Source organism: Tinamus guttatus, unplaced genomic scaffold, assembly GCF_059628265.1.
Source record: "Tinamus guttatus ecotype Peru unplaced genomic scaffold, ASM5962826v1 Tinamus_guttatus_pri_ptg000625l, whole genome shotgun sequence".
Classification (NCBI taxonomy): Eukaryota; Metazoa; Chordata; class Aves; order Tinamiformes; family Tinamidae; genus Tinamus; species Tinamus guttatus.
Window position 1 is genome coordinate 140,792 of NW_028289159.1, and position 13,614 is coordinate 154,405.

The window sequence follows — 13,614 nt, forward strand, 5'->3', positions numbered from 1 at the left end:
GGCAGGAGGGATGGGGCAGGAGCAGGAGGGACGGGCAGGAGCAGAAAGGACGAGGCAGGAGCAGAAGGGACAGGGCAGGAGCAGGAGGGACAGGGCAGGAGCAGGAAGGATGGGGCAGGAGCAGGAGGGATTGGGCAGGAGGGACGGAGCAGGAGGGATGGGGCAGGAGCAGGAGGGACGGGGGCAGGAGCAGGAGGGACGGGGGCAGGAGCAGGAGGGACGGGGCAGGAGCAGGAAGGATGGGGCAGGAGCAGGAGGGACGGGGCAGGACGGGGGCAGGTCCGCCCGGCCGCCGCTACCTTGCCCGGCCCCCGGGCTCGCTCGCCCGCCTCCCGCCGGCAGCGGGGCCAGCGGCGCCGGCCGCAACGTGTCCCGCAGGGCAGGTGGCCGCGGGGCCGGTGCCGGGGGGGGCGGAGGGGCCACCCGCCCCCGCCGCCCCATCGCCCGCCCCCGGTGCGGCGGGGCCTCCCCGCCCGGCACGGGACCCTTTAAGAGGAGGGGGCAGCGGCGGGAGGGCTTGGCCAGGGAACGGGGCCGCTCGGGCGACAGCCCCGGGATTGGGTCGCCGGGCAAGGGGAAGAAGAGGGGGGAAAGAAAAAAAAAAAGTGAAAGCGGGGCGAAAAAAAAAAAAAAAAAAAAAAAAAAGGCAAGCGGGCAGCCCAAGCGGTGCCAGGCAGGGATGGTGACCCCCGTCTGGCTCTGCTTGCTGCACAGCTCCCTCCTCCTGCTGGCCAGAGCGCGGCAGAGCCGCGGCCCCGCGGGCGCCTGCCCGCTCCGCGGAAAGGTAAGCGGCGCCGGCCGCCCCGACGGCGCGGGGATGGGCGGCGCGGCTCCCTGCGCCCGCAGCCGGGACCGGGGCGCCGTGCGCGGGGCGCCGCGGTGCTTTTCCAAGGAAACGGGCGGTTAAATCCAGCGTTTTGCTCACCTGGGGCGCAGGGGAAGCGAGGACACGCTGGGGGTGTGAAGGTGGGCACGGTGGGGCTTGGAGGGGTGGGATTTGGGGGGCAGCTCGCGGATTGGAAGTGCTGCCACGGGGCTTGGTGTGTGCTCATGGAAAAGCGCAGTGGAGACAAACCCACTATAACTTTTGCACCTGAGCCTGCTCCCGTGCTTTACTTTCACCTTCCCAACATCCTGGGAATGCTGATGCATTCTGGCTCATGTGAGATCTATGAAGAGGGTGTGATCTCCTCAAAATAATGAGAACAAGCTGTCCTCCTTGAGGTTTCTCAAACACCCCATATCATTTTAGAAAAGTGTACCTGAACTTACTTAGTGGTAGACAAGTAAACAGTTTCCGATTGTCACGGGCTAGAGCCTCACTGACCAGAGGTGCTGTGGGTACAAAATGGTCCTGGGATGCAGCTCACCCTCCACCCATGCTCCATTCCTGGACCAGGCTGGCTCCTAGGGGAGCGCTGGAGAGGAGCCACATCCAGCCCACAATGTAGGGCAGCAGTGAGGAAGGTTTTATAGCTCTGGAGCAGAGCTGGGATGTTCTGACCTCTCTTCTGTGTCCTCCCTGCAAGCACTCCAACACGTTGCCCACCTCCCTGGTAGGGCCCTGTTGCCTCCAGATGTGCTGCCCAACACCCCAAATCTAGGGCACAGCCATCTTAACCCCATACCAAGCAACATGTACCTCAGCGGAGGTGCCCACTCAACCTGGGGTTAGACAGCACTTGATCCCTATGCTGGGGAGGGTGCCCTGCGCTCTACTTTTCTCTGGATCCAGAAGGTCAACTGGATTTCTAAGCGACATTTTCTCTGGGTTGGTGGGACATGCGGGGAGTTTTCCTCAGGAGCCAAAGAGGCTGACCGGGCCTGTGCTAGTCACCAGCAAGACTGGAGGTGGAATGTGTTAATGGTATCTCATTATCTGCTGATTACTCTGCCGTTAAAATGCAAGACCGCCTGTAGCTTTCGTATTGGCGGGCTGCTTCCTAGGGTCATTAGGGCAGTGGCGGCAACCGGCAATGTCCTAGAAATGCCTTGTCTGCAAAGGTGCCGGGTGTGAAGGCAGCAGCCTTGCAAAATGCTGTAGTAGCGTTTACTCCATCCCCTTGGGAAGACTTCTTCTTCATTCGTACCTTCTCCTTTTTCAGGAACTTTTGTGCATTTTCTTACCTCTCTGATTTCACCATGGCTTTCCTCTGGCTGGGTCTTTTAGAACTTCTGTCTTGAAAGGAATATTTAAACTCTGTGCCTGAAAATGACGTATGAGTGCACAAGAATTTCTGCTGAGGTCTTTTTCATCACCACTCCATATTATAGTTAAAAATAATATGCCCCATAAGTATGCTTTGAGAAACAGACTGGAAACAAAAAAGAAAAAAAAAGAAAAGCTTTGAAGACAGTTAATCTGAAAGAAAGAATGCCGGGATCTTTTGGGTCATATCCCAGTTACTAAGTAATGTGTCCTTGTGGTACTTTCTTTTTGCTAAACATTGGAGTATACTGAAAAATTTAAAGCCAGAATCCAAGGATTAACAGCAGAATGCTTGCAGTTATAACTGGTTAATAATTTATGACGCATTGTTCATGATAAGAGGCCAATTAATTCCAACAGCTATTTTTCCCAGTGTATTTAGTTTGCTAGCGCAAGCAATCTGTTTGCTGTCAGTCCTTGGCTTTTTAGCTGAAAATCTGATTCTTATTTTTCTCTGTTGGTAAGTGGAGATTGAATTTGTGTTCTTTTAATAGCCGTAGCCAGTGCAGTGTTTATCCCCAGGCAAGCTCTGCTTACAGTCTTAAATTGAGTTTAGGAGTGTGTCAGTAATGTAAGTGGGCAAAAGCTCAAGAGAATGACTATTAAAAATGAGCTTAGCATTTCTGTGTGCACTGCTGTAGCTGCGTGGGCCACTTTGTGCTGAGTTAAGGCACAGTCTTTGCCTCGAAAAGGTATAAATGAGCAGGACAAGATATGGCACCGGCATAGATAAGAGGGAGTGAGAAAGCCATATAGGGAGTATGTGCCTCTGACTTCTGCCGCAGGGAAGAAAAGAGAGAATGTTGTGGTCAGAGAGAGCATAATCCTGGGATAAGATTTGGACCTGAGATGTTGAGAGGAAAGGCGAGGGGTCCTGGAGGAAGCTGCAGGCCCAAGGCTCATGTGTTGCGAGTCACACGCTCTGTCCTGACAAGTCCATAGTCTGCATAAATGAGATGGAGAGAGGGTGGACAGAAGCAGAAGTGATGTGATTTGCTTCATCACATGTGCTGGATGGTGCCAGTTGCTCATTCTTGAAACCCCCTCCTCTTGATTTTTCTTTTTTAAGTTTCTTTCACTCTGTTGTTCCTTTCCTAGACGCTCAGAGTGCCACCAGTGGACACGTTCTGTCCCCTTACTCACCACCTCCCACCTCCTTTTTCTTTGTTATTTATGTATGTATGCATTTTCTGGATGTTTTCAGTGATTTTATTTGCCTTAGTCAATGCATCATCTGGGTCATTTTGAAGTCGTTTCTCGGAAGAAAGATGTTCATTCCTCTGATCCCGTTTGGCATCGGTCTTCCAGCAGAACCACTGTCAGCACCTGAATGATTCACGCTCTGGAAGTAGGAAGTAATATTTATGTATTTGAAGATGACAGGCTGCATCTATAGTGGTGCTATAAACACGTCTGGAAAAGCAAGCTGTTGGGAGTAGCAACGTCTGTTTAAAAACGAACGAAGAAGACTACTGGGAAGGAAGAATATACATAGCCCTGAGTCAGAGCTTGTTTTGGGCTGAGGCAGGTGGAAGCCCATCCCCGAGCCCCTGGGCTTTCCTGTAAGGCACAAGACAGAGCACCCGTGTCTCAGAGACATCCCTGTAGCTGTAGTTTATGCTGTTTTTTAAACCCCCTTCCGATGCAAGAGTCACATAAAAGGACTCTCCTGTAAAGGGAAACTGGGTCCAGGCGCCTTTATCTGCCCTCAGTGAGATGAGATGCGAGGAAGGGACTGCCAGCCCTGCTGTGTAACGTGGTGCTGAGCAAGCCATGCCCCTGCTCCTGTGCTATCTCACAGCCACCTTGCACACTAACCGCTCCCCTTTTACAGCCTTGGGGGAGATGCACCCTCACTTTTTCTTCTCTGAAGCGAGAGCCAAACCTGTGCAAGCTCCAGGAAATGCACAAGGACTCAGGGGTGGAAGCTGCTACCACAGGAGCATACAGAAGCACTTGGGACACTGACTGCAGCCACTGGTGTGGAGGTGCTTGCAGTATGCCCGGTGGCACCTTCCTGTAGGATCTCAATCTCTTCGAGGAATGTGAGGGCTTTGTGAGGATTTTTGCTAGGCTTCAGCTTGTTTTTTATTTTTTTTTCCCACTTGTTGTGCTGTAAGCCCTCTAAAGGAAGGCTCATCTGCTTTCTGATTGATGGCTCATAGCTAAGCAGTATAGCAGTACTGTCAGAATCTAATTGCAAAACCATGGGGATTTGCAGAGAAAATATGAAAGCGCAATGCCAAACACCCATCTAGCTAAGCTGTGTATGAGGGTCTGGAGCAGCATGGGCACCCTGCATAGGACTCTTGCGCTAAACCTGATCCTACCCCCTTGGGCTTGCCCCTCCTGGCAGGATTTATTCAGGAGCTGAGCTGGTGGCGACTTGTTCCTGCAGATTCCTTCCCATCGCTGCTCCGCTCACACACCGCCTGCCCCATGCACGATCAGACTTGTGCGAAGCGAAGGAGTGTTGACCTCCCAACCTGTCCCAGGTGGCTCTTCCATCTCCATGTTTACCTGAAGGTAGAAAGCAGCCCTGCTGGTCATTCCTCCCTGCTGACTGCCATCCTCCTCCAGGTGATTTCTCGCCACGGCAAAGTTTCCTCCTGTTTCTCCCTTGGGGCTAGTGACTGCACTGGTCATCTGTAAAATGCTGGTGAATCAAAGCGTCTGCTTCTTAAAGGGACTTCATTAACTTGAAAACTGCACCGAGCTTAATGAGCGTATTTCTTCAAATGTGTTCACCTATTTAGGCAGGCCAGTATGACTGATTTGCCTAAATTTAGAAACCTGATTTAAAAAAAAATCTCAGAAAAAAAAATTAGGAACTTTGAGGTGATGTAAGTGAAAGAAGGGGGAAGTTGCATGGAGAGGCAGTTGCACGCTCTTGTAGAAAAGGTACATTTTATAAAGGGAATATTTTCATGAAGGTAGAGACTGTGCAAGCTGAGAGATGAGTCTGCAGCATCTCCCTTACAGCAAGGAATATGTTCTGGGCTCACGTGCTCAGCTTTTACATTGAATCCAGAATCCTGCCTGGTATCCCTCTTGTTTTCCTTTGCATATTATTTTCCCTTTGTTCTTTCTAGGTCTGTGTCAAGTCTATACTCATTTGTGTCCCTTATATCTTCTTCATCTGTCACAGCACAGTTTTCACCTTTTCCTTTGCCCAGGTGGTGTCCCAGTTGTTTTAGCTTTTATAGACAGCAAACAGTATCAGTAGGGTTTGTTCAGCTTTAATAATGTTTTTAAAGTCTGTTGTTCAGGACTGTGTGCCAGAACTGTCTTGCAGGATCCAGAGATGCCACACAGTCTTAGCAAGAGGGATACTTACCAAAGCTCAGGTCTCTGGTGAGTTTTTCAGACCTCTGACATGCCACAGAAATGTCTGAAGAGCTTGATGGGGTTTTCCTTGGTTTGTGGGCCTGTGCCAGTGAGCCGGCCAGTGGCAGCAATATTTTGCTGAAGTGCTGCCTGCTCTGTGGCCTGGGTTAGATGAAGGCTCCTGAAGAAGGCTGTCTGGGATGAGCCATTGCAGAGCAATCTTTACGATTAACCTTTCTAACCTCTGTTCTTTGCTATCAGAAATTTATAGGCAATGTGTTTCCAATAAATTCCTCCAAGCAGCCTGTCTGGCATTTGGCAGTCAGGCAGGCGTCTTAGATCAGCATACATGCACACTTAGCCTCAGAGCCGAGGTTAACGCTATCTGCTGACTAAAGCCTGGCCAGATGTTTCAGTGCATCTGGAAGCCCTTCCCATCTGTGCAGACAGGACGTGCAAAGGACTTAGACATGTAAAGGCTACCTCTTCCTGTCTGTGCAGACAGATAGGAATTGCTTGTGTTCATCACTGCTGTAAGAACTGATGCTGCAGCAGCAGTGTGCTTCCTGAAGGCAATGTAGATCATGGTGGTGGTGGAAACTGACTTGGTTCTACAGAATAAGCAGGGCCAGTTCTGCCTCATCTATTCTCTCCTGGGAGATTGCTATGGGCTTGGTGCAGCCTTGCATTTGGGACATCCTGAGGATGCTGTGAGGCACATAACAGCAGCAAAACAAACATATAAAGTCCCCTTCTAGCTTCCTGGTAGCTGTGCTTTTTGAGAATTTCTTTTCGAGGGGTTTTGAAAGCTGATCTGTAAAAAGAGGTCAGTGATTTTTTTTTTCTCTTCTCTGCTTAAAAAAGAATGTCCTGAAACCATAGGCTATTTGACCAACAGAGTTTCTTCTTCCCTTATTTCCCAAGGTATTGCATGTGATTCTCAGTCTTCAGAAAAAAAATGAGAATTTGACTATATGTCTGTCTGCCATGTGCCACATCCACGTAAGACATTGTTCCTGTTGTCCAGACCCAGTCTGTCGGGTCTGCCCACTAGTTATATTTTGTGCTACTCCTTCATTTCATGTCCTGTTCAGAGCGGGAAGTTCTCCAGCGGTGCTCTAGTACCCGGTAAGTATCAAGGCAGTTTCCTTGATTACAGGCGCCTTGTTGTGCTGAAGTGAGAGGTGTCAAGGTGAAGGTGACTGGAACCCTGCTGTCCTGCTCAGCTTCAGCAAACTGATGCCAGCTTTTGACTCATGACAAGGTGGAAGCTGGATAAGTGCCTTGCCTGCAGCTTAGCCCACTTGGGCTGAGCCCTGTTGCTGGTGCTGGCAGATAGCTGCTGCTGAGCAGGGGTAGCAGCCTGGCTGTTGAGCAGAAGAAAACCAGGGTTATGCCTCTTACGTTTTTAGTTAAGGAAAAGTGAAATTTGACCCCAAAGCCTGAGAAAAAGATGCTCCAGGAATACCCTGTGTGAGCAAAGAGTCTTTAGGAAAAGTCAGTGCTGGCACGCAGCTGGCCCAGATGGCTTGCTTACCTAGCGCTGTGTTTCCCTTCACCCTTGTGCTTCTGTGGTAAGGTGGGAATGATGGTATTTATTCTGCTGCGTCTCCCTCCTCCCCAGCAAAGTGAGCTGAACTCCTTCCTGTGGACTATCAAGAGGGATCCCCCATCCTACTTCTTTGGTACTATCCATGTTCCGTACACCCGCGTGTGGGATTTCATCCCCAACAACTCCAAGAAGGCCTTCCAGCAGAGCCACATCGTCTACTTCGAGCTGGACCTGACCGACCCCTACACCATCTCTGCGCTCACCAGCTGCCAGCTCCTACCCCAGGGGGAGAACCTCCAGGACGTGCTGCCCCGCGACATCTACCGCCGCCTCAAGCGGCACCTGGAGTACGTCAAGCTCATGATGCCATCGTGGATGACGCCGGACCAGCGGGGCAAGGGGCTCTATGCGGACTATCTCTTCAATGCCATCGCTGGCAACTGGGAGCGGAAGAGGCCGGTGTGGGTGATGCTGATGGTGAACTCTCTGACAGAGGTGGACATCAAGTCCCGAGGCGTGCCCGTCCTCGACCTGTACTTGGCACAGGAAGCAGAGCGGCTGAGGAAGCAAACGGGTGCTGTGGAGAAGGTGGAGGAGCAGTGCCACCCACTGAACGGGCTGAACTTCTCCCAGGTAAGACTGATGCCTGCACCACAGGGTGCCGGCCTGGCCGCTGGAGCACAAGGAGCACACTTGGGATACGCACTCCTGACGCTGAGTGTCTGTGGTGGTGGTGTTCACGTTGGCTCTTAGAGGGTCTAAGAGCTGTGGGGCAGTGTGAACTGTGTCCTCAACCCCATTTAGGCCTTGTCCAGGGAGAGCCTTCTGCTCTTCCTTGGCCATAGTTGGGCAGGATCCACCCTATGCGACACTGGATATCCCCACCCTGGTCCTGCTGGGCATGTTTGTGATGGGGTCATGGGGCAGGCTAGGCCTTCTTGTCTAATCTTGCTTGGGTATTAGCTGCTTAAGAAGAAAGAGCTCATAGCTCGAGGGGAAGAGGGGCCGAGTGCTGCTTATCGGAAGAGGAAATCAGTGGACCAAGTGCCCTGAGGAACAGGGGTCCCTCCTCTCCATTTAGAAGAATCATTTTTTGCTTGTTTTGCTTGAGGGTTGCTGAGTAAGGGTCAGCAAACCCATCAGGCAGGGATTCCCACAAGCTAATATAGGATCTTGTGAAAGTGTTTGTTGTTGTTTTGTTATTATTTTTATTTGAAAGCTACTTTTGCACAGTTCTTCACTTAGTGAATGACTCCTGTGTCATCCTTGCGTTGGGCTGGCCCTTCACAGGCTCTCCCTCCTAAATGGGATGTCCCTGCAGAGAGGGAGCAGCACATGGCTGGGGATGGAAGCTCTGGGTCTAGCATCATCATGTGCCCTGAGTGGCGGAGCTGGTGGCCTTTCATCATGGGACCGGGAAGTTTCACCTTATGCCCACTGGAAAGTTGTTTGAGTTGGGAATACGCGTGTGATGTCCAGGGCTGTCCACCCTCGTGACCCTTACATGGGAGCCCTCACAGAGAGTCCAGATGAGGGTAGCCAGAAGTAGAAAGTGAAGTTAGCCCTTTTCAGGAAAACCAGAGCCTGTTTCTAACAAGCAAAGCCTGGAGGCTTGATCCAACCAGATGGGGCCATGGTAGGTCCAGGTTGGGCCACTGACCAGGAGTCCAGGTAGGGAAGTTGGGTTTTAAGCCCATTTCTCGTTTTTTTTTTTTTTTTTTTTTTTTTTTTTTTTTTTTTTTTCTAGAACCTGATGTGTGGATTCTTGCAGTTGGCAGCTATGTAAGTCTTTGAGTTAAGGGTTTCCCCCTCACTGTTTGTTCAGGCAGTTGGGTTAATTATGTGTTTAATAAAAATCAAACAAAGACTTTGAAACTGTCTGTCTGAACATCACTGCCTTCCGTGTTGTGTGGCTCTGTGGGAACCTCCAGTACCAAGCTGCTTCCGTGTCCACCTTTCAAGTGAGCAAACATGCAGGGAACACTTATAAAACTCTCTTGGGGAAAACGAGGACACATAGTTGTAAAGAATGTTCTCATCCTTTGCAAGCAGTGATTCTTGTAGCAGAGAGACTACTTGCTCAGCTGAGGAGCGAATTTAGTGATCCCAGCCTGTTCCTTCACAATGTATGCTCTGCCTTCTACCTACAATCTGCTCTTACAACTGTACAACCTGGTGACAAGGACTCCCAGCCTATTTACGAGCAATGCAGCATTATTAGATAGGTCTTCTTTTTCATCCTTTTCTCAATGCATATGACCAGACAGGACTCTGCTGGTGGTATACTATTGCAATAGAATGTCTGGAGCATCTTGTCTTTGTTCACTTCCCTGGGATCGCACACACTTCAGAAACTAAACAAAGCAAACAAACCCAGGGTAGAAACTGCCTTCTGCCCCTATTTGCAAAAGAAGATCAAAAAAAAAAAAAGAAAAAAAAAAGAAAAAAAAAAAGAAAAAAAAGTCAGTTAGCATGACTGTAAAAGGGCTTTTTGGCGGAGGGACTATATTTGTCCTAATTTTCACTTTATCTTTTGTTTTATGACTCTTGTTTTATGACAGGTCTTATTTTACCTGCCAAATATCTCTGTTCTTGCTCAACTCAGGCTCGCTGCCCACATAGTCAGGCCATAAAAGTATCGTTTCTGCATAATGTATAATGATTTTTATCCATGCATTTATCCATGTATTTTTCTGCCTCCTAAATCCCTCTGTCTTGTTCCAAGAGCTATGTAACTTCTGGGAGTATGGAAAAATTAGTTCATCTCCACACTTGGGCAAGAGCATCTGATTCCCCATTTTATGCCGTTTTTATGCTCATCTTACAGACTTTCTTCTCCCATCCTACCTTCTTTCACTAATTGTGCTTCTCTTGTTAAAATACTATAAGGATGCAGAATTCATTTCTAATGGTATCGAGATACTTTAGTATCCTAGTGGTATTGACGTACGTCTGTCCTCTAGTACGCCAGCCCAAAGCCTGTCATTGCTTTGCTGTAGGTTTCAGCTGTAGAAGATCTCTGTCTTGAATACCAGTTGGCTCAGAAAATGAACCTGGACTTGCACCTACCCTGTTTGTGGGACCAGAGCTTAAGTGTATGAACATTGCCCAATTTATATCGCTTGCATCACCATTGCCTAGCCAGTCTGGCCTTCCAAAACTGGGACATTTGGTGCTAGTCACTCTTGATCTGAGAATTTGTTTCCTCACAGTCCTTCCCTGTGTCCAGAGATTTCCAAAGAGTTTGGTTTCTACCCGAGCATAAAGAAGTGACCATGTCTTCAGAAGTTCTCAACTTGTTGAAAACAGAAAGTGGGGAGCCACTAAGCACTGACTATTTCTGAAATCTTGCCTCCAGCTCTGAGAATGAGCACTTGAAAGCTGTCTTTCTGGCATCTCTTTCTAGCACCCACTTCCTCATTTGGTTGTTTGCAGATAAAAAATAGAGCTGAAGTTTCTAAGAGTGACCACTTTGCATTAATTAGGACCCGTTTCTCTCACTCCCTGCTCAAAACAGTAACCTGTTGCTGTCAACAATGTGTTGAGATATTCTTATCTTTCTCAAAAAAAGTTTTAGTGTCTTTCAAATTCTGGACCTATGCCTTTGTCAGAGGTGCAGACTCTTGCATAGCAAATATAATCCTCCTGACATGACAATAGGAATTGCTTTTCTTACTGGCTTAATGCATCCCCCTGGGTACAAAGGCCACCCTTGATAGGCACAGGTATAAAACTATCATTGGGAGCAGTCTACATCAGTATGGAAAGTATGAAGTACCTGAGAAGCCAATGCCTTTCTGTGTATGGAGGGAAAAGTCGTTTGTTTTTCTATCTTTTTCTTATTAAGAACTTAGACTCAGCAGTGATGGCTTGAAGCTGAGCATTTTTTTTTTTACAGATAAGATATGAAATTGGAGATAACTGTGCTAGTCTCCTAATTAAAAAAAGGGGGGGGAAAGGGGGATTTTTCATTCTATCCATCCTATATTTGGATGATAAATTATAGTGTCTGTCTCTGATTTTCAGAATAATGAGGCCAAATCCTGCAGTATTCCCATTCCTGAGACACTGGTTCAGGATCACTTTTGGAATAACAGCTAAAAAAACCCCACACACACAAAAAAAAAGGAAGAATGAGGAAGAGTATCTATCTGGTGGGAGCTCTGGAAGAAGCAGCTTATAGACAAGCTTGAAGCTAAGAGCAGTTGGTTGATAAAAGAGTCTCTGAGTGGAGCTGAAAGGCTGAACTAGAGAACAGGTTAGACAGGACACTATTTGCAGTAAGGTGATTGTATCTTCAACCCTGAGGGTGCAACTTAGATGTATGCACTTCAGTAACAACCCCCCCTCCCCAGGTGATGGGAACACCAGGCTTTTCTGCACATGAACTGCAGCTGAAACAGCTGAATTGGCCCTGTTTGCATTTTTTGGCTGTTGCAGTCTGTGACCCAGATTTGTGCGTTTTGTTTTCAGTTTGTATGTAGACAAACCTGCAGCCTCCATGTCTAGATGTCAGGGATGGGGAGGAGTTTGGCTGCTGGGCACCAAAACAGCTAAGGGTTTGCACTTTTGCACTTGTATTGGCATAATCACAGTTTAGTTAAGATGTTCTTAACTACACGGTGAGTTCAAGGCTGTTTTTGCTGTTTCAGTAAAAGCAGAATTCCCTGGCTGATCTGATGTCTCTGCAAGCAGGGGGGTAGAGACTTTACCGTGAAAGACTGGACTGTGTGGTAGGGCTTTGACTGAAAACCAAACTGTGGATTGCACCATGGCACAAGTTTGCACAGGCCACATGCACTGAGAGAAGCACCTTGCACTTACACTCTGCACTGTTATTCATTAGCTGTAATTTCCTGTTAAAAAAAAAAAAAAAAACTGTTGGTCAGCATCTTACACACTGGAACGGACTTCAGAGGCAGTAAATGTTGCTGCCCGTTTGTCCTCTCTGCTCCTGACAACAACCCTCTGCCTATTGCTGGCTCCTTGTGTTATACCAAGTGCGTGCCAAGAAATTCTGCTCTTTTCACAGTCAGCAAGAGCTGGGTTATCAGTTCTCTGTGCTGCTCTGGTACCACTCATGCCCAGATTTACCTGGCAGACCCTCTCAGGGTTGCAGAACAGCTTGCTTACCTAAAAACTGGAAGGCATTGCTATCCCGTCCTGTCCTGGGGCTGTGGGACATTTTCATTTTGGCCCATAGTGCCTTGTTGGTCCATGGGGATCTGGCTTGGTTCCTAACTCCCTCTCTGTCCTATGGCAGCAGTCCAAAAGGTGCATTTTTCTTTTCTTTCATTCGATTTGGTTTGTTAACAAACCTAGTCAAGTTCAGCATAATACAGCCTAACTTCAGCCTTTAGCCATTTGCTTTTTGTTATGTTTTGTATTCAAAGAACCTCTACTGTCAAATTGCCCTTACTTGTTTGGGTGCATATGAGCTGTGATCAATTCACCATTTTATTTACCTTTACTTTACCTTTACTTTACCAAAACAGATAGAACACCTTGAGCCTTTCCCATTAGGGCACATCTACATATTAACCATCTCTCAGGTCTCTGAGGTCTTTCCATAGTTGAGCAGCACCTGTCTTGAATCACATGCCCTAAGGACAGTGCATTGCAGTGGGCACACTGCTCCTCTTCCCTAGTTTATGCAAACCAAATTTTTCACTTGGCCCTTTTGGACATAGGGCCCTTCTGAGGGCTCATGCTTGGGTGACTGAAAGCCCTTGTCAGTCTCATTGCTTCCTAGGAGAGTGTCTCCTTGTTATTATGGACAAACCAGCCTTTTAACAAGAGATCCAGATTATGCAGGGCCTCTGCTCTCTTCTCATTATTTTGCTCCCCTGGCCTTTGTTTCATCTGCAGACTCCATGACTCCATTAGTGATTTTTTTTTCCCTCTGGAATTTTGATAAATATGTTAAATACTGCAGGGCAAAGAACTTCCCCTGCAAAGATCATCAGTAGCTTGCACAATTGTTTCTCATTTGCTGTTACATTTTCAGGTCCACTGGCTACTGCTTTTTTTTCTCTCTCTCCAGTATATGTTGTGTTGATTTTGTATTTCTCTGAATTCTTGTTGCCATATGCTTGGATTAATAAGGCAAACATTATTGAGAGGTCTGTTCATTGATGCTATTGCTTTTACCAAGTGAACTTGAAAGCTCATAAAAATTTATCTTCTTTTTTTTTTGCACTGGATATGGTTTCCATATATCCTTGCTGACGCACCATTTCTCTCTCTTCTAATCTTTATGGAGGCTTTTATTAGCTGTTTCGTTAGAAAGGTTAATTGCATGTAGGAAGGCAAGGCAGAAACTTAATTTTCAGATATCTGGTGCTTTATCTGGTCTAAAGTGGAGGGGGAGCAGAGGGAACAATTAATCATTATTTTATAAAGCAGAGGAGGGATGGCTACTCAAACTCGTCAGGCAACAGGCTCAGTAGGTTGATGTATATTCACGTAACACAGCAACCAGGTCTAGCACACTTGGATGCAGTTTGTTCGGTGACCAGAAACGTGA

At 48.0% G+C, this 13,614-nt stretch overlaps 1 protein-coding gene across 1 annotated transcript; it reads left to right on the forward strand.

The window, feature by feature from the left end:
- The first annotated feature begins 625 nt into the window (after window positions 1-625).
- LOC148592294 (metalloprotease TIKI1-like) lies at window positions 626-7,841 on the forward strand. Its single transcript, XM_088535256.1, has 2 exons — window positions 626-784; window positions 7,161-7,841. The coding sequence occupies exons 1-2, from the start codon at window positions 680-682 to the stop codon at window positions 7,839-7,841; spliced, it is 786 nt and encodes a 261-aa protein (XP_088391382.1). The 5' UTR covers window positions 626-679.
- Window positions 7,842-13,614: the final 5,773 nt, after the last annotated feature.

What these genes read in the sequence shown, in the direction of transcription:
- LOC148592294 (XM_088535256.1), top strand. Translation starts at nt 680, where the DNA reads ATGGTGACCCCCGTCTGGCTCTGCTTGCTGCACAGCTCCCTCCTCCTG. An exon ending in CCTGCCCGCTCCGCGGAAAG is followed by an intron (nt 785 to 7,160) that starts GTAAGCGGCGCC and finishes CCTCCTCCCCAG; the next exon opens with CAAAGTGAGCTGAACTCCTT.